The 20,463-nt window shown below is 40.4% G+C and overlaps 1 protein-coding gene across 1 annotated transcript; it reads right to left on the bottom strand.

The window, feature by feature from the left end:
* Positions 1-6,928: 6,928 nt before the first annotated feature.
* Positions 6,929-7,879, bottom strand: LOC130859626 (olfactory receptor 12-like). Its single transcript, XM_057747208.1, has one exon. The coding sequence runs from the start codon at positions 7,877-7,879 to the stop codon at positions 6,929-6,931; it is 951 nt and encodes a 316-aa protein (XP_057603191.1).
* Between the last annotated feature and the right edge of the window lie 12,584 nt (positions 7,880-20,463).

The following is a 20,463-nucleotide window of genomic DNA, read 5'->3' as shown; positions in this document are numbered from 1 at the left end:
CTCTTGACTTGGATATTTTGAATATGTTGGCTGTCTCCTACAGGTATAAATTTGATTGTTCTCAATTACTGTTTAAATTTGATTGCTATCAACTTCAACTGGTCTACCCGACCATGGAGCATCATCCAGTGAGAAATCTCCAGCACAAAACTTCACAAACCATTTTTGACACTTTTGATCAGCCACAGCACCTTCTCCATATATGCACAAATCTTTTTTCTTTCTTTCTTTCTTTCTTTCTTTCTTTCTTTCTTTCTTTCTTTCTTTCTTTCTTTCTTTCTTTCTTCCTTCCTTCCTTCCTTCCTTCCTTCCTTCCTTCCTTTCTTTCTTTCTTTCTTTCTTTCTTTCTTTCTTTCTTTCTTTCTTTTTTGCATTTCAGTTGTGTTTTTACCTCGCTTGAGATAATAAAGCATAATATGCTGAAAATGTAACTTTTTTTTTCCATCTTCAATACTAAAATGGCTACACAAAAATTCACCAGTTTCGATAATTCTTTTTTTAAATGCATGCTGATATGACAGCTGTCACATACAATCTAACAAAACTGTTTCAAATGAAGTTAAAGACAACTAAGTGCTACTAGAGCCATCTTAGGGGTAAAAAAATGAATGAACCTTTTGGCCAACTCAGTATATGTATAACAGATTCACTTTGCTATACAGCTGAAACTAACACAACATTGTAAATCAACTACACCCCAATAAAAATTTTACAAAAAGTCAATGGCAATACAAAATAATTAAGAAATCTATTCCATTTACATTTATGTCAAAAGATGAAAAATTTTGGAATAAACATAACCAAGGAGATAAAAACTTGTACACTGAAAACATTGCTGAAAGAAATTAAACATAATCTACCTAAATAGGAAGATCTCCTTCCATTGAATCTTCCTGTGTTCAAGAACTAGAAGACTTAATAGTCTTAAGACTTAAGATGTCAATACTACCCAAAGCAATCTATAGACTCAGTGCAATCCTGATCAAAATCCTAAAGTTATATTTTTTAAAAAATAGAAAAGTGCATCTTAAAATTTATATGGAATCTCATGAGACCCCAATTAGCCAAAACAACCTTGAGAAAAAGATCAAATATGGAGATCTCACACTTCCTGATTCCATCAGAAAGCACATTGCAAAGCTACTGTAATCAAAACAGTTTGGGACTTCCCTCATGGTGCAGTGGTTAAGAATCTGCCTGCCAATGCAGGGAACATTGGTTTGATCCCTGGTCCAGGAAGACCCCACATGCTGTGGAGCAAATAAGTGTGTGTGCCACAACTAGTGAGCCTGCAATCTAGAGCTCATGAGCCACAACTGTTGAGCCTGCATGCCACAACTACTGAAGCCCACGTGCCTAGAACCCATGTTCCACAACAAGAGAAGCCACTGCAATGAGAAGGCCTCACACCATAACTAGAGAAAGCCCACATACAGCAACAAAGACCCAATGCAGACAATAAATAAATAAATAAATTTTAAAAAGTGTGGAATTGGCTTAAAAACAGACATATAGACAAATGTTATAGAATCGAGAGCCCCAAAATAAACCCTCATGAACGGTACCAAGAACACTCAGTGGGGAAAAGACAATGCCTTCAGAAGATCATATTGGGAAAACTGAATATCCACATGAAAAGTATTAAAGTTGGATACTTATCTAGCATCATGTGCAAAAAGTAACTCAGAATGATTTCAAACCTAAATGTAGTATCTAAATCTCTTAAATTCCTAGAAGAAAACATATAAAAAAAGCTTCATGACCTTGTATTTGGCAATGATTTCTTGATAATGGCACCCAAAGCACAGGAAACAAAAGTGAAAATAGATGCATGGGACTACATGAAAATTAAAAACCTGTGCATTGAAGACTTAACAGTGTAAAAAGGCAACATGTGGAATGGGAGAAAATGTTTGCAACTGTTATCTCTGATATGGGGTAAAGGAATATATAAAGAATTCCTACAACTAAAAACAAAAACAAAACAAATAACCATTAAAAATGAGCAAATGATTTGAATATTTAAATGTACAAATGGGCAACAAACATATGAGAAGATACTCAACATCACTAAATCCTGGGGAAACACATATTGAAACAACAAGGAGATACCACTTACATCCAATAGGATGGCTAGTATTAAAAATAAAAATCAAAAACACAGCAAGAAAACCCAGAAAATAACATGTTGGAAGGGATGTGGCTAATTGAAACCCTTATGCACTGTTTGTAGAGAGTACAATGATGCAACCATTTTGGGAAACAGGATGGAGTTTCCTCAAAAATTGAAAAAGAATTGCAATATGATCCACTTTTGAGTATGTATCTAAATAATTAAAGAGATATTTGTCGAGATAAGATTGAGATGGCAGAGTAGGAGGATGTGCGCTCACTCCCTCTTGCAAGAGCACCAGAATTACAACTGAATGCTGAACAATGGAAAGACGCTGGAACTCACCAAAAAAGACACCCCACATTCAGAGACAAAGGGGAAGCCGAAATGAGATGGTAGGAGGGGCACAATCACATTAAAATCAAATCCCATAAATGCTGGGTGGGTGACTCACAAACTGCAGAACAGTTATACTGCAGAAGTCCACCCACTCAAGTGAGGGTTCTGAGTCCCACTTTAGGCTTCCCAACCTGGGAGTCCAGCAATGGGAGGAGGAATCCCCAGAGAATCAGACTTTGAAATCCAGCAAGATTTGATTGCAGGACCTCCACAGGACTGGGGGAAACAGAGACTCCATTCTTGGAGGGCACACAAAAAAGTGTGCTCACCAGGACCCAGGGGGAAAGGAGCAGTGATCCCATAGGAGACTGAACCAGACCTACCTGTTGGTGTTGAAGGGTTGCCTGCAGAGGTGGGGGGCAGCTGTGGCTTACTGAGGAGACACGGGCACTGGCAGCAGAGGTTCTGGGAAGTACTCATTGGCGTGAACCCTCCCAGAGTCCACCATAAGCCCCACCAAAGAGCCTGTAAGCTCCAGTGATAAGCAGTCTCAGGCCAAACAATCAACGTGGTGTGAACACAGCCCCACCCATTAGCACAAAAGCAGATTAAAGTTTTACTGAGCTCTGCCCACCAAATCGGATTAAAGTCTTACTGAGTTCCACCCACCCAGCCCTACCCACCATCAGTCCCTCCCATCAGGAAGCATGCAGGAGCCTCCTAGATAGCTTCCTCCACAAAAGGGCAGACAGCAGTATCAAGCAGTATCAGCAGTATTTCATCTTGTAGAACTGAAAACCACAGCCACAGAAAGACAGAGAAAATGAAAAGGCAGAGGACTTTGTACCAGATGAAGGGACAGGATAAAAACCCAGAAAAACAACTAAATGAAGAGGAGATAGGCACCCTTACAGAAAAAGAATTCAGAATATTGATGGTGAAGATGATCCAGGACTTTGAAAAAAGACTGGATGCAAAGATCGAAAAGTTTACCAAAGACCTGGAAGAAATAAAGAGCAAACAAACAGAGATCTGCAACACAATAACTGAAATGAAAAATACACTAGAAGGAACCAACAGCAGATTAACTGAGGCAGAAGGGAGACCTGGAAGTGACCTGGAAGACAGAATGGTGAAAATCACTGATGTGGAAAAGAATAAGGTAAAAAGAATGAAAAGAACTGAAGACAGCCTAAGAGACCTCTGGGACAATGTTAAATGTACCAACATTCACATTATAGGGGTCCCAGAAGGAGAAGAGAGAGAGAAAGGACCTGAGAAAATATTGGAAGAGATTATAGTTGAAAACTTCCCTAACATGGGAAAGGAAATAGCTACCCAAGTACAGGAAGCACAGAGAGTCTCAGGCAGGATAAACCCAAGGAGAAACATGCCAAGACATATAGTAGTCAAACTGACAAAAATTAAAGACGAAGAAAAGTTATTAAAAGCAACAAGGGAAAAACGACAAATAACATACAAGGGACCTCCCATCAGGGTAACAGCTGATTTCTCAGCAGAATCTCTGTAAGCCAGAAGGGAGTGGCACGATATATTTAAAGTGATGACAGGGAAGAACGTACAACCAAGAATACTCTACCCAACAAGGATCTTATTCAGATTCAATGGAGAAATCAAAAGCTTTACAGACAAGCAACAGCTAAGAGAATTCAGCAGCACTAAACCAGCCCTACAACAAATGCTAAAGGAACTTCTCTAAGCGGGAAACATAAGAGAAGAAAAGGACCTATGAAAACAAAAACAAAACAATTAAGAAAATGGTAATAGGAACATACATATTGAGAATTACCTTGAATGTAAATGGACTAAATGCACCAATCAAAAGACACAGACTGGCTGAATGGATACAAAAACAGGATCCATATATATGCTGTCTCCAAGATACCCACTTCAGACCTAGGCACACATACAGACTGAAAGTGAGGGGATGGAAAAAGATATTCCATGCAAACGGAAATCAAAAGAAAGCTGGAGTAGCAATAGTCATATCAGATAAAATAGACTTTAAAATAAAAAAAAATGTTACAAGAGATAAGAAAGGACATTACATAAAGATCAAAGGCTCCATCCAAGAAGAGGAGATAACAATTATAAGTATATATGCACCCAATATAGGAGCACCTCAATACATAAGGCAAAGGCTAACAACTATGAAAGAGGAAATGCAAGGCAGAAATAGAGGCACAGAATTAGAGAACAAACACATGGACACCAAGTGGGGAAAGAGGGGAGGGTTGGAGGGGGGATGAATTGGGAGATTGGGATACTAAATTGTATACTCTAAATATGTGCTGTTTATTGTCTGTTAACTGTATCTCAATAAAAGTTCTTAAAAATGTATAAACATGTAAAGCCATCAAAAAATAAATAAATAAATAGATGTTTGCACACCCAAGTATGTAACTGCATTCTTGATGATGCTCCAAAAGTGGAAGCAACCTCAAGTGTTCACTGTGGATGAAATAAAATGATGACATACACAGTATGGGTTAGCATTCAGCCTTAAAAGGAATGGAAATCCTGCCACAGCTGAAACACAGGTGACATTTAGGACATTATGCCAGTGACATAAGCCAGACACCAAAAGACAAATACTGTGTGATTCTACTAATATGACATATCTAAAGTAGTCACATTCATAGAGACAGAAAGTGGAATGGTGGTTGGGAGGAGTGGAGATAAAGGGGAAATAGTGAGTTGTTTTTTAAGGGGTATGGAGTTTCAGATTTGCAAGATGAAAAGTTCTGGAGATCTGTTACACAACAATGTGGATATACTAAATACTACTAAACTTTAAATTACATATAATATTTAATTTTACATCGTGTATTTTTAAATCATGATTATTTTTTATTATTAATTTAATTTTTTCTATTCCAAATTTGGATTAAGATGGTAGAAGTCCAAGAATATGCTTTGGAAAACCCAGGGAATGACAGAAGAACAAATGAGAGATGGAGAGAGAAAGAAGGAGGAGGAGGAAGAGAAAGGGGGGGGGAGGAGGAGGAGCAGGAAGAGGATGGAATAAAGAGGCTGAGGGATAGAACAATATTATAGCATGATAAGAAAAGAAGGCATACCACTTGTGAAACACAAAAATTGGGGAGCTCTTTAAAAATTCCATTCTCAGATAAATACAGTAAAATATGACAGAGATAGAATTAATTTTGGATCCCAAAGTTGAGACCAATGGGCGCAAGGATCCAACTGAGAACTTGGAGTATGTTTCATAATGAGTGGTGGTGAGCAGCAGTCTCATGGCTGCTTGATACAGTCCCATCCACAGTTCTCCTGAGCAGGGAGAGCAGGGGGGTGGAGAGCTGTGATCAGAGAGACAGGGCACATCCCTACTGATCCTACAGGGTACATATCACCCTCTTGTCCAGAGGACAACCTTCTGGTAGTGACCATGGGAGTGGATGACTCTACCAAAGGGAGACATGATAAGGAGACCACTGAGCTCTGAGTTCAGACTGTGTGTTGGGTCCATGGAGGATGAGGATGGAGATATGAACAGGCGGGTTAAGACTGAGGGTCCAGGCTCCCAGGGATCGTGGGACAGAGGGCCTGGGAGCTGTGCTCTCTGCAAGGAAAATGCACATTCTCTCTCCATCACCTGCTCTCTGCTGCAGCCACTGAGAACTTCATCCTTACTCAGAGATGTTTGTGTTGACAAAGCACCATTTACTGTGTTTACAAGTAATCAAGACAGTGTCACCTGCCAGGCTGGGAGGTGAAAAGTCTGTAGAATTTTGGGTATCAGGCATCCATGTTGACTACCTGGGCTCCCAGCTGCTGTCTAAGGTGAGAAACTCAGGACAGGGTGCACTAGGAACATCTGAAGTAGAAGCACATGTGCACTCTGATGCCTTGTTGGGGGTGGCAGCATCAGTGACCAGAAGGGGGAGGTGGAGGAACAGCCATGCTGCAGAATTGAGAGGAAGCATAATTTTCTAACTCCCATCAATTGGTTGTAGTGACCCTAGGCTATCACCAAGGAAGGGGCAAGGCTGAGTGTCCTAAGGTCCCCCTCTATGTGCTCCAGTGGAGATTCTGAGCACACATTTACATAGATTCAGAAATGAAGTTAAGAGAGTGGCCTCAGAGTTTGTCTAGTTTCATGCCTTCACTGGAAGATGTTGAACTTGGGACATATATGTTGTTTCAAGGACTCTTTGCTCATCACTGTGCCTACTATGTCACCCATATTTCAATATTAACATCTTACCCCATTATGGACTGATATTTTTCTAGTGGCAAGGAAGATGCTTGTCCATCTCTGCATCTCACACTTGCATGCATGGTCCATGATGTGCTTCCACAAAGGGTTGAATGAAATGGATGAAAGGATGAATTGTATAAATGAAGAATGAATTTTTGAAGCTAAATCCAGTGCCTCCCCCAAAGCCCTCCTGGCCAGCCCTCAGGACACTCTGTCTCTCTGGCCTCCCTCCTTCACGTGGCTGTGTGCTTCTGACCTAGTCTCCACAGGGCATCCTTCACATCCTTGTTTCTCATACTGTAGATGAAGGGGTTGAGCATTGGGATGACCAGGGAGTAGAAGACAGAGACCACCTTGCCCTGCTCCATGGACTCCACAGGTCCCGGCTGGGCATACATGACAAAAAGGGTCCCATAAAAGAGGGACATGGCTGTCATGTGGGGGACATGGGTGGAGAAGAGCTTGTGTCTCCCTGCTCCTAAGCGCATCCTCAGGATGGTCACTGAGATGTATCCATAGGAGATGAGGACCACGAGTGTGGTGCCCACGATGATGAGGCCAGAGATTCCAAACAAGAGAAGTTCATTGAGGTCTGTGTCAGCACAGACAAGCTTGAGCAGGGGGGGCACATCACAGAAGAAGTGGTCGATGTGGTTGGAGCTGCAGAACGGTAGGCTGAATGTGAAGCTGGTCTGCACGATGGAGTTGAAGCAGCCTGCACAGTAGGAGCCCAGCACCAGGTGGGCACATGCAGAGGGGCATATGGTGATGGGGTAGTGCAGGGGGCTGCAGACAGCCATGAAGTGGTCATAGGCCATCACAGCCAAGAGGAAAGCCTCAGTGGTAGCCAATAGGGAGAAGAAGGACAGCTGTGTGGCACAGTCTGCAATGGTGATGACCTTGGGTGAGGACATGAAGTTGGCCAGGGCCTTGGGGTAGATGACAGATGAGTAACACAAGTCCAGGAAGGAGAGGTTCTTGAGGAAGAAGTACATTGGTGAGTGCAGACGGGCATCCAGGGTGATGACCATGATCATGATGAGGTTCCCCAGGACGGCCACCACATACAGGGCCAGGAACAGAGCAAAGAGTAGGGCCTGGGTCTGCAGGCTACCCCCAAATCCCTCCAGGATAAACTCCTGCAAAGTTATTGCTGAGAGGTTTCCATTTCTGTGGGGTGACATCACCCTAAGCTGTAGGACATGAGGTGTGGCAGAGAGCAGGTGGGAGGCAGTGAGAGGAAGCAGGTCAAGGTCACAATATCATCCTTCCTTGGAGCACAGGATCCCTTCAGCACCTCACTGCACACTGACCAAGAGCCCAGCAGCTGCCTAGTTCTCCTTTCAGATAAGCTCAGGCTGACCTGAAATGGCAAACATTTCCTCTGATTCACACCTTCATAAGCATGCTTGGAGCACTCCCACTGTGACAGACTCTGAGCTGTTGCTGAGGATCTGAGGGGGCTATCAGCAGGTGTCTTTGTGAGCTGAGAGCCTTCAGTGTAAGATCAGCAATACAGCCCTGTTTCACTCCTTTCAAGGAAAGGTTCCTTCCCCATGAGGATGCTCCCGAGCTCTTCCATTTTCACACCTTGCTCAAGTATGTAATCCTGTATTCTCTGCACCTTATTTTACTAATTCATTAAATTCAGAAATATTATTAAGCACTTTCTGTTTCGGGACTGACCTAGTAATGGTTCTACCTCTAGGCTAAGCTGGCAGCCAAGCAGGGACCAGTCTTCCCCAGGCTAACATGAGTGTTTTCTCTCTGTCTTCCCTGTGGATGCTCAGCCCCATTTCAGAATCTTTGTTTCTGAGCCTGGACCAGCCCTTTGCATCACTGAGGACCTCAGGGTGCTTCCTGACAATGTCCAGACATGGGACAACTCATAGAGAAGGGACATTCCAGCTCTGGTGACACAATCAGGATGTGAGCATGTCCTCCCCATGTCCTTACTTCCATGCCTCTGGCTCCTCAGCACACGCTGTGGGGTGATTGCTTTGAGCAATGGGAGCCATCAACACTGTCACATCTGCCTCAATGTCTGGATCCTCCTGTTGGGTGCTACTTCCTGTCCCTGTTGCAGCCAAGACCTCACTCATCTGTCCTGAGCAGGACTGACCACCAAGCTCATTTGGAACATGGGGATCAGCTTTGTGATGACCAGGGGAAAGATCAGGGGAGATGCAGCCTAAAAAAGGGAAAAGTGGGGAAGGAAGGTGGGCACAGAAAACCACAGTGCTTCCCAAGAAGAAGAGGAAGATTTGTAGGAAGGTCTAAGCTTATTTCAGAGCAGATTCCATATTTTATAGAGGGTTTATCTGTAGCCTAACCAGCTGGCTGTGTTTAGAGCAAGTGAGCTCCCTGGGCGTGGGGATGAGTCTGGGTGGTCAGTGGTGCCTGTGAAGGAGTGACGATCCCCACATTCCCTCTCAGCCTGAAGTTCTCTTAGAAGGTGGTCTATGAGAGCCCAGACTTTCCAACAATAGAGGGTGTGGGTGAAAGGGTTGGTTGCCCAGCTTTCTTCTCCTGGGAAACTTGACTTAAACACTCTTATGACAGCAGAGAGGGACAATGGGACCTGGGATGCCCAGGCAAGATCCCCTCAAATTTGATGTTGGAGCTGGTGCTAAGAGTGGAATTGAAGGTCTGCCCTACACACTCACACCTGAGATGGCCACATCCTTGCTGTCTGTCTCTGCCCACCCACACTCTCATTCACATAATGGTGTCAAATGACACTCTGGTGTCAGAGTGACCATCTCCTACCCAGCAGCCCAGCTTGGCTGACCTTGCTCCCATGTTCCCCAAAGTTCCCAGCTTCATGCTCCTGTTCTGTTTCCTAGGGCAATTCGTCCACCTCAGGGGCCTTGGGTCATCACAACAGTGACCTCTAGGATGCTTGGGGAAACACGTGAGGAGTGATTGGCATTTTCATCTTGGAAGCCAAGCTCCCAGTCTGGTCTATAAAAAACAAACTCACACATTCTTCTGGCTTGTTGAGATTACCAGTGGGGCTACTGCAGTGGGTTCAGTAAACTGCCTTCGAGTTAAACCTGAGAAATATCTTCTTGGGTGAAGCAAAAAGTCCAGTGTTGTCTGCAAGCCTCTAGTTGTATTAGCTATGCCTGAGACTTTCATTGTAAACTCTCATACTCAAGTATGGTCTGAGTTCCTGCAGCACCAGCAGAGCCTGGAGCTTTTCAGAAATGCAGTGTCTCAGGCCCTGAATTAAAACCCACATTTATACAAGACCTCCTGATTATTTCTCCTCTCATTAAAGTTCAGGCCCACTACCCTACCTGACCCTGCCCAGTGCAGTGGGGAGGTGGGGACAGTGTTGGTCAGGCTCCAGGCTCCCAGGACTCACCCATCAGTGATGCTGACCCCCGCACTGCTGAGTGATGACTGCACTGATCCTGTGATGACAGGAGGGGCATGGCTCATCCAGGACCCTGTGCTCCCAGGCGAACAGGGCTCCTGACCCAGGTCTGTGCTGATGGTAATGAGTCGACACTAAGGTCACCTGCCCTCTCCCTATTCACCTCTGGCTTCCTGTGCAGGGATGTGACAGAGGGGAGGGGCAGAGGAGGGCATCAGGTTCTGACTGCAGGAACTCCTAGGTCTTGATAGAAGCAGAGGAGGGGATGGACTCAGCTCAGCTGGCCCTCCACATTATGTGTTGGCTGGGCAGCATGTCAGGTACCTGCACCTTGGGGTTACTCTGCTGGGAAGATTTCTCCACTGACACGACAGGTCTTGGGGCCTCAAGGGGCCAATTAGGTGAGATTGTTCATGTTCTGGCCTCCGAAGTGCACTGAGACTTCTGTTTCTACCGTGTCCCCTGTGCCCACCCTTTTTCTGACACCCCCCCCCCTTCTTACATACAGGGCTGGGTACCAAAGCCCAGAAATTCCTCTGAACCCAAGAGTGATGAACAGGAGATAACCACAGAATCTAACAACAGACCCCATGGCCTTTAGGGGATGGTCCCTCCAGGGGCAGCAGGTGTGAGCCCCTGGGCTCAGATCCCCTCCTCCTAACTAAGCCCTTCTGCTACATTTCTACTATTTTGGTTGAGAAGAAATGACCTAGTGCAAAATATTCCTGCCTTGGAGAACTTGGTCCCTCCCTTCAAGTGCTGGTTCTCGTCTCTCAAGGCCCATGACCTTGGGCAAGTCACTCTCTCTGTGTGATATATTAGGTAGTTAATTAAGAGCATCTCCAAATTCCTTTTCACATTTCTTATTGCTAACAAACATATTTAAAATTCTCTATTTTTACAAAATTCAAAATGAGCATCTGCTTGTAGAAATCCAAGCAATAAAGAAGTGACAAAGGAAAAAGAGGGACTTTAACCCTCTTAAAAATCTCAGCCCTATTTAGAACTTGGTCGACTCCCTGCAGATGTGTATGCGGGCTGGTGGGTTCTATTTTATTGATTTCACTTTTTCTAACATCTCCATCACAACATTCCCATTAATTCTACAAGTTGATGTTTTCACTTAACTCCACACCACGGACATCTAAGTCAGTTTTTCTGCCTTTAATGGGTGTATTACTAAATTTATTTATCCATCATATTAATGAACCATGAGGCTATTTGTTTCTAGTATAAACAATACACCAAGAATGTTCATGATGTCCTCCTGGTTGCATCACTGTGGACTAGCAATTGATCTTTATACCAGTTCCCTATTGCACTCCAAATAACTGGTGCAGTGCCTTCCCCTGCCATTGGAACATGAAAATGCATGTTCATCTCCCCTCACTGGTGCTTAATATCATTACTCTTCATATTTGTACATATAATATTGTGTGATGGTCAGTTGTGTCAGTTTGACTGGGCCATGGGGTGTCCAGATATTTGGTCAAACATGATTTTGGGTGTTTGGGGGAGGGTGTTTTTGGATGAGTTTTAAATGGATAGACTGAGCAAAGCAGATTGCCCTCCCTAATGTGGGAGGGCCTCATCCAATCAGTTGAAAGAACAAAAAACCTTGACCCACCCCCAAATAAGAGAGAATTCCTCCTGCCAGACTGCCTTCAAGCTGGAACATCAGGGTTTTCCTGCCCTGGGACTTGAACTGACACCCCAGCTCTCCCTTGAGCCTGCCAACTGCAGATCTGGGGACTTGGTATCCATAATGTTGTGGGGTGACTCCCTACAGTGACTCTCTTTCCATACATGTCTATACATGTCCTATAGATTTTGTGTCTCTGGAGAACCCTGACTGATCCACTAATATTAGTATTTCATTTTAATGAGCATAACTCTTCTTTGTGGATGAACATCTTTTCATATATTTTTTTGTCCAATTGCGTTTCTAAGTCCATAATTTGCTCCTTTACAAGCACATTACAGTGAAGCCATCCTGCCTGGGCACTGTGACCCAAATTAGACAGGCAGGGGAGGCTGAGCCCAGACTCCAGGGCCAACCCTGTCCCTGCAGACCACAGACCTAAGCCCAGGAACCCTGGCTTGATAGCCCCATATCACTGGGGTCAGTAACCTCATAGACTTGCTTTCCTAATGTGGGCAGAGCTGTTCCCATTTATTTTAAATTTTTGTTTTAAAAGTCCTACCCAACTCATCCTGACTATATCCTAGATTAAACTCTGGACCACTTCCCCATTGGGAAGAAAACTTTCAACAAAGCACTGAATCGTTGCTCTCTCAGTCTCTACTTTCTCTTTTACAATAATATTTCATTTTTTCCATTGGATTCTGAGCTTTTTAATATTGACTTTTATGAGCTCTTCATATTACAGACCCTGTATATCTTATATATGTTGCAAGCAGCTTTTCCAAATTTCTGCTGACCTTTGACTTGTCTCCAGGGCTCTCAGATGACTTTCCCTAGGCATACCCCCAACTCTCCTCAGCCTCTTCTTGAGGAAATTAGGGTTTCTTGAGGGCTGACCACCCTCCTGACCACACATCAAGCTAACATGTACACCCTCAACAAAAACCTCTGCTGCATGCCCTTCTCATAATCTTAGAGTTTTCACTTTTTTCAACAATCACATTGTTAATACATCCAGAATTTATATTTGTTTGTTCTGTGAGGCTGATGTTAATTTTTTCCCAAGCAGAAAGTAAAGTTTACTGAATATTTTGACCTCTCCATAATTACTTTCATTTCTAATTATAGCTTCTTAATTCAGAAAATCAGAATGATAAGAAAAGTCATGACAGATTATCTATTAACTTTAAATAACAATAATAAATGAAAAAGGCAACAAATTTCAGTAGCACTGAAAGTATAAAATGGAGAGTAAAGGTCTCTCTGTAACCCACCTTCCAAGGTTTAATTATCAGGCCCTCAAGTTTCTGAACGACTGTGGGCAGGTTACACATCCTCTTTGGCTCACTTTTTTGGTACTATTAATAATGGCATTGGTATTTTTATCATCATATCTCTTCTCTAATTCTCCCTCCACCAACCCCCATATGGTCTCCCCAAAACAAGTCACTGATTGAAGTTTCTAGTGCACCCTCTCAGAAAGGAAAGGAAAAGTAATTTCTAAATCAGCTTGTATTAATGTTTGATTATGTGAATGTAGAACCATTTTCATTTGAACAAGAGGTCACACTCTGTTTTCCTTTTTCCCTTCCTTGCTCTGTACCTCATTTTCCTTCTTAGAACTTTTCCCCACGTGCTATATTCCCATTTTTTTGTCTGTTGGTTTGTTCCCTGTCTCCTTCACTGACATGTATCTCTGGTGAGAATAGGTTTTTATTCTGTGTTCACACATTGCTATATTCCCAGCACAGGACTGGCACCTGGCATCAAGTTCATGTTCAACAAATTATTTAAATTTAAAAAACAAATGACACTGTCCCATCAGTGTGTCACTTCCACATCATGGTCAGTTTTTAAAGAAATTAATATAGTTTATTATTTAGAGGAATAATTAGATTTATTTTTAGGTTTATAGAAAAATTGAGCAGAAACTACAGCTTTCATATACCCCTCCCCCTCCACAGTTTTCTCTATTATTAATATCTTGCATGGGTGTAGTGCTTTTTTCTCATTGATGAGCCAATATTGATACATTATTAATGAAGGTTGAAGGTTTATATTAGGCTCACTCTTGGTGGTCTACATTCTATGGGTTTTGACAAGTGTATGATGACATGCATCCACCATTACAGTATCACACAGAATAGCCTCATTGCTTTAATGCATCATGTTTGTGATATGAAGCAGTCACCAGAAAGGATATGCCAAAATTCAAACTATTTGACCTTCTTGAGTGACATATGTTGGTTCCAGTGTTATTATTCACAACAACACTGTGGTGAATATATTTGGGCCTATATTTTTTACATTGTTTTATGAGTATATCTATCAGGTAAATGCTTACAAGTGGATTTATTAGTGAGAATGTAAGGACTGTTAACATTTGACATATTGCCAAAATACCTTCAATAATATTTCACCCTCCAATTTACACTTTTCTCAAAATATGTAGACTGCCTCTATCCTCCACACTCTGACAGTTAAAATTACAAAACTTATGATTTTTTTAGTCTGATAGGTGAAAATCATATATTATTTTCATTTGCATTTTAAGATTTGGAGTAAGCTTAAATACCATCACATGTGTTAGTCATCTCTGTTTCTTTTTAATGGAACTGAATGGGAAATTTTAAACTTAATACATAATTATATCTTACAATAGCATCATTATTTTATTCACATTAATAACAAAACCCTGTTAAAATTTTTACTACATTTAAAAAACTTACTGAAATATAGTTGATTTGCAATGTTGCAGTAGTTTCAGGTGTACAGTAAAGTGATTCAGTCATACATATATATAAATACATATATACATGTTTTACATTTTTACATTCTCTTCCATTATATGTCATTACAAGATATTGAGTAGAGTTCCCTGGGCTATACAGTAGGTTCCTGTTGGTTATCTATTTTATATACAGTGGTGTGCATATGTTAAACCCAAATTCCTAATTCATCCCTCTCCACCACATCCCTTTGGTAACCGTGAGTTTGTTTTCTTCATCTGTGAGTCTATTTCTGTTTTGTAAATAAATTCATTTGTATCCTTTTTTTAGATTCCATATATAAGTGATATCACATGATATTTGTCTTTCTCTTTCTGACTTACTTCACTTAGTATGATAATCTCTATATCCAAGCATGTTGCTATAAATTGCATTGTTTCATTCTTTTTTGGCTGAATACATATATATATATATATGTTTATAAAACATAATATATATACAACACTTTATGTAACGTATAATATATACATATATATATATATAATCTCACATCTTCCACTTAGGTTGTTTCCATGTCTTTGCTATTCTAAATAATGCTGCTATGAACATTGGGATGCATGTATCTTTTTGAATTATGTTTTTCTCCAGATATATGCCCAGGAGTGGGATTGCAGGATTGTAAGTTTATAATGAGGAAAAATTTACTACATTTTTTGTTGTTCGTTAAGTTTTTCATCACAATAGCTTTTCTTATTATAGTTCTACTGTAATTTGTTTCCTAATGTCTCCTAAGCTCTTTTTTCTCCATAGATAGTCTTTCTTTGGAGAGTAAACACCTAGAGGGGGAAGCATCACACAAAGGCTGTAATCGTTCCCCACTCCAGCCAACGGCTTCTGGTTTTAAAACAGGTCCTGTGTTGCTATATTTTCTGATTTTCAAATGAAATGGAAGTTCAGATTATATGTGTGATCTCCCATTATTTTTATTGTTGGAAACCAACACGAAAAGGAATTTTAAAAGATATCTGCAGCTCATCTGTACCATACAGAAAAATAACATGAACATACAGATAAATTTGCTAAGCATGTTCAGAGCTGTGGAAACACAAAATTAGAACATCAGTTTTCATAAGACAGGAGCTGAAAATGTTTTTAAAGTAAGAGGATTTTACATAACTGACAAGGAAATTTCTGGCATAGAAGAAAGTCTTTAGGCCACCATGATAAGTATAGAGAAAAAAATAAATTTATTAAAGAGAAGTCATAAGTGTAAAGGACAGATACATAAAATTCAGTATAAAATTAACTTTTATAGAGAAAAGCCAACAATGGAAGAGAAAATGTCCTCAAAAACAGAATAGCAGAGAGTTTTAGAGCATCGAAGAAGGAATCACATTGGTAACTGTCGAGTTTTTTTGGGGGGTGGGGTGGAGATGATGCAGAACAACCAACTCTGTGACGTATACTGAATAAGCACCATGATGATGATGAGGAGGAGGAGGATGGGAAATTTTACATATACATGAAGAAGAGCACATAGTAAATTGAACCCAAGTTACCCTTCCCCCAGCGTTAATAGCCATCAACCCTTGCCCAGTCTTGTATCTTCTATTCATCCCCTACCCTAGTCCTATAGCTCCTGTATTATTTTGAAGCACTAGACCATGGGATTTCATTTATAAATATTTCAGCATGCACCTCTGAAAGAAAATAACCATATCCTCAAAAAAATCCACAATATCTAAAGAAACATAATTGTTTAATATCATCAAGTGTCAATCAGTGTGCAAATGTCTATCTCATAAATGTAATAAAGGCTTTTAAGTGGAGTATATTTCAATCAGTATCAAAAAAGATTCATACTGTGATTGGTAAATATGTCTCATGCCCCATCTAATAGAGCTGACTCTCTTCTCTCTGCATCTCTTCCTCTCTCTCTGTGTCTCTCTCTCTGTCCCTCCCTTCCCTCCCCCTTTCTCTTCCTCCTCCCTCTCTTTCTTCTTCCACTTCTCCTTCTTCCCCTTCCCCTTCTGCTCCTCCTTGTCCTCTCTCTCTCTGTCTCTCTATCTCTCTGTATCTCTCCTCTCTGGCTCTCTCCCTTGCTCTGTATGTCTTAAAGAAGCTGGAATTTTTGTCCCGTAGTATTCCCCACAGCTTAAGTTTGCTGATTGCTTTCATCATGGTCCTCATTGAGTGTGCTGCTTCCTGTAAACTGGTGGTTGGATTGGGAGTTTTGATCAGATTCAGGTTGATATTGTGGTTACTATTATTAGCCAGACTATGTCATGGGCGGTGCGGTGGTGAGGTACTCTTTAGTTCTCTCTTGGTGTGATGTTATCAGTAATTATGCTTATTGCCTATTTCTATTGTCACTATGGGCTGTATTTCTTTTTTTAAAGAGAAAAGTAAAAAAAGTTTATTGGAAAATCAAAGTACATACAGAAAGACTAACGGGCCAGCTGAGGGAGAGAGTCCCCAGAGTCTTGCCTTTGGGGAGTTTAAATTCTTTATAAAGGGGTAGTCTTCTGGTCTTTGTCTTTTTTTTCCTTTGTAAAAGCTCTTTATTGGAATATAATTGCTTTACTCTGTTGTGCCAATTTTTGAGATACATCAAAGTGAATCAGCTCTATTTATGATGCTTGCATATTTTGGAGACTAATCCTATGTCCGTTGCTTCATTGGCAAATATTTTCTCCCATTCTGAGCATTGTCTTCTTGTCTTGTTTATGGTTTCTTTCTCTGTACAAAACCTTTTAAGTTTCATTAGGTACCACTGTTTATTCTTGATTTTATTTCCATGATTCTAGGAGGTGGGTCAAAAAGGATCTTACTTTGATGTATGTCATAGAGTGTTCTGCCTATGTTTTCCTCTAGGAGTTTTATAGTGTCTGGCCTTATATTTAGCCCTTTAATCCATTTTGAGTTTATTTTTGTGTGTGGAGTTAGGAAGGGTTCTAATTTCATTCTTTGACATGTAGCTGTCCAATTTTCCCAGTACCACTTACTGACGAGGCTGTCTTTTCTCCGTTGTATATTCTTGCCTCCTTTGTCAAAGATAAGGTGTCCATATGTGTGTGGATTTATCTCTGGGCTCCCTATTCTGTTCCATTGATCTATATATCTGTTTTTGTGCCAGTAGCATACTGTCTTGATCACTGTAGCCTTGTAGTATAGTTTGAAGTCAGGAAGCCTGATTACACCAAATCCATCTTTCCTTCTCAAGATTGCTTTGGCTATTCAGGGTCTTTTGCATTTCCATACAAACTGTAAGATTTCTTGTTCTAGTTCTGTGAAAAATGCCATTGATAATTTGATAGGGATTGCATTGAATCTGTAAATTGCTTTGGGTAGCATAGTCATTTTCATAATGTTGATGCTTCTAATCCAAGAACATGGTATGTCTCTCCATCTGTTTGTATCACCTTTGATTTCTTTCATCAGTGTCTTATAGTTTTCTGGGTACAGGTCTTTTACCTCCTTAGGCAGGTTTATTCCTAGGTATTTTACTCTTTTGGTTACAATGGTAAATGTGAGTGTTTCCTTAATTTCTCTTTCTGCTCTTTCGTTGTTAGTGTATAGGAATGCAAGAGATTTCTGTGCATTAATTTTGTATCCTGCTATTTTACTAAATTCATTGATTAGAGCTAGGAGTTTTCTCGTAGCATCTTTAGGATTTTCTACGTATAATATCATGTCATCTGCAAAAAGTGACAACTTTACTTCTTCTTTTACAGTTTGGATTCCTTTTATTTCTTTTTCTTCTCTGATTGCTGTGGCTAAAACTTTCAAAACTCTGTTGAATAATAACAGTGAGAGTGGGCACTCTTGTCTTGTTCCTGTCCTTAGAGGGAATGCTTTCAGTTTTTCCCCATTTAAAACGATGTTGGCTGTTGGTTTGTCATATATGGCTTTTAGTGTTTTGAGGTGACTTCCTTCTATGCTCACTTTCTGGAGAGTTTTTATCATAAATGGATGTTGAATTTTGTCAAAAGCTTTTCCTGCATCTATTGAGTTGATCAGGTGGTTTTTATCCTTCAATGTGCTAATATGATGTACCACATTGATTGATTTGTGTATATTGAAGAATCTTTGCATTCCAGGGATAAACCCCACTTGATCATGGTGTGTGATCTTTTTAATGTGCTGTTGGATTCTGTTAGTATTTTGTTGAGGATTTTTGCATCTATATTCATCAGTGAAATTGGCCTGTAATGTTCTTTTTTTTCGGACATCCTTGCCTAGTTTTGGTATCAGGGTGATGGTGGCCTCATAGAATGAATTTGGAAGTGTTCCTCCTTCTGCTGTATATTGGAAGAGTTTGAGAAGGATAGGTGTTAGCTCTTCTCTAAATGTTAGATAGAATTCACCTTTGAAGCCAACTGGCCCTGAGCTTTTGTTTGTTGGAAGATTTTTAATCACAGTCTCAATTTCAGTGCTTGTGATTGGTCTGTTCATATTTTCTATTTCTTCTTGGTTCAGTTTTGGAAGATTGTAATTTTCTAAGAATGTATTCATTTCTTCCAGGTTATCCACTTTATTGGCATATAGTTGCTTGCAGCAGTCTCTCGTGATCTTTTGTATTTCTGCAGTGTTGGTTGTTACTTCTCCTTTTTCATTTCTAATTCTGTTGATTTGGGCCTTCTTCCTTTTTTTCCTGATGAGTCTGGCTAATGGTTTATCAATTTTATTTATCTTCTCAAAGAACAAGATTTTAGTTTTATTGATCTTTGCTATTGTTTCTTTCATTTCTTTTTCATTTATTTCTGACCTGATCTTTATGATTTATTTCCTTCTGCTAACTTTGGGGTTTTTTTGTTCTTCTTTCTCTGATTGTTTTAGGTGTAAGGTTAGGTTATTTGAAATTTTTTTTGTTTCTTGAGGTAGGATTGTATTGTTATAAACTTCCCTCTTAGAACTGCTTTTGGTGCATCCCATAGGTTTTGGGTCATTGTTTTTTCATTGTCATTTTTTTCTAGGAAATTTTTTATTTCCTCTTTGATTTCTGCAGGGACTTCTTGGTTGTTTAATAATGTATTTTTTAGCCTCCATGTGTTTGTATTTTGTATAGTTTTTTTCCTGTAATTGATATCTAGCCTCATGGCATTGTGGTCAGAGTAGATTCTTGATACAATTTCAATTTTCTTAAATTTACTGAGGCTTGATTTATGCCCCAAGATGTAATCTATCCTGGAAAATGTTCTGTGTGCACTTGAAAGTGTATTCTGTCGTTTTTTGATGGAATGTCCTATAAATACCAATTAGTCATGATATTCTAATGTCTTATTTAGAGCTTGTGTGTCCTTATTTATTTTCTGTTTGGATGATCTGTCCATTGGTGTAAGTGTGGTGTTAAAGTCTCCTACTATAATTGTGTTACTATCGATTTCCCCTTTTCTGGCTGTCAGCATTTGCCTTATGTATTGAGGTGATCCTATGTTGGGTGCAGAGATATTGACAATTGTTATATGTTCTTCCTGGATTGATCCCTTGATCATTATGTAGTGTCCTTCCTTGTTTCTTGTAATAGTCTTTACCTTAAAGTCTAATTTGTCTGATATGAGTACTGGTACTCCAGCTTTCTTTTGACCTCCATTTGCATGGAATATCTTTTTCCACCCCTTTATTTTCAGTCTGTATGTGTCCCTAGGTCTGAAGAGGGTTTCTTGTAGGCAGCACATACAAGGGTACTGTTTTTGTATCCATTTCACCAGTCTGTGTCTTTTGGTTGGAGCATTTAATCCATTTACATTTAAGGTAGTTATTGACATGTATGTTCCTATTACCATTTTCTTAATTGTTTTGGCTGTATTTTTGTAGGTGTTTTCCTTGTCTTGTGTTACTGCCTTGAGGAGTTCCTTTAGCAGTTGTTGTAAGTCTGGTTTGGTGGTGCTGAATTCTCTTAACTTTTGCTTGTCTGTAAAGCTTTTGATTTTTCTCTCAAATCTGAATGAGATTCTTTCTGGGTAGAGTTTTCTTGGCTGTAGGTTTTTCTCTTTCAAGACTTTAATTACC

This window comes from Hippopotamus amphibius, chromosome 8, assembly GCF_030028045.1.
Source record: "Hippopotamus amphibius kiboko isolate mHipAmp2 chromosome 8, mHipAmp2.hap2, whole genome shotgun sequence".
Lineage (NCBI taxonomy): Eukaryota > Metazoa > Chordata > Mammalia > Artiodactyla > Hippopotamidae > Hippopotamus > Hippopotamus amphibius.
Note: the sequence above shows the minus strand (reverse complement) of the source record. Positions and strands in the feature narration are given on the sequence as shown.

Excerpts from the sequence above, each read along its gene's own strand:
- LOC130859626 (XM_057747208.1), bottom strand. The coding sequence starts at position 7,879 with ATGTCACCCCACAGAAATGGAAACCTCTCAGCAATAACTTTGCAGGAG.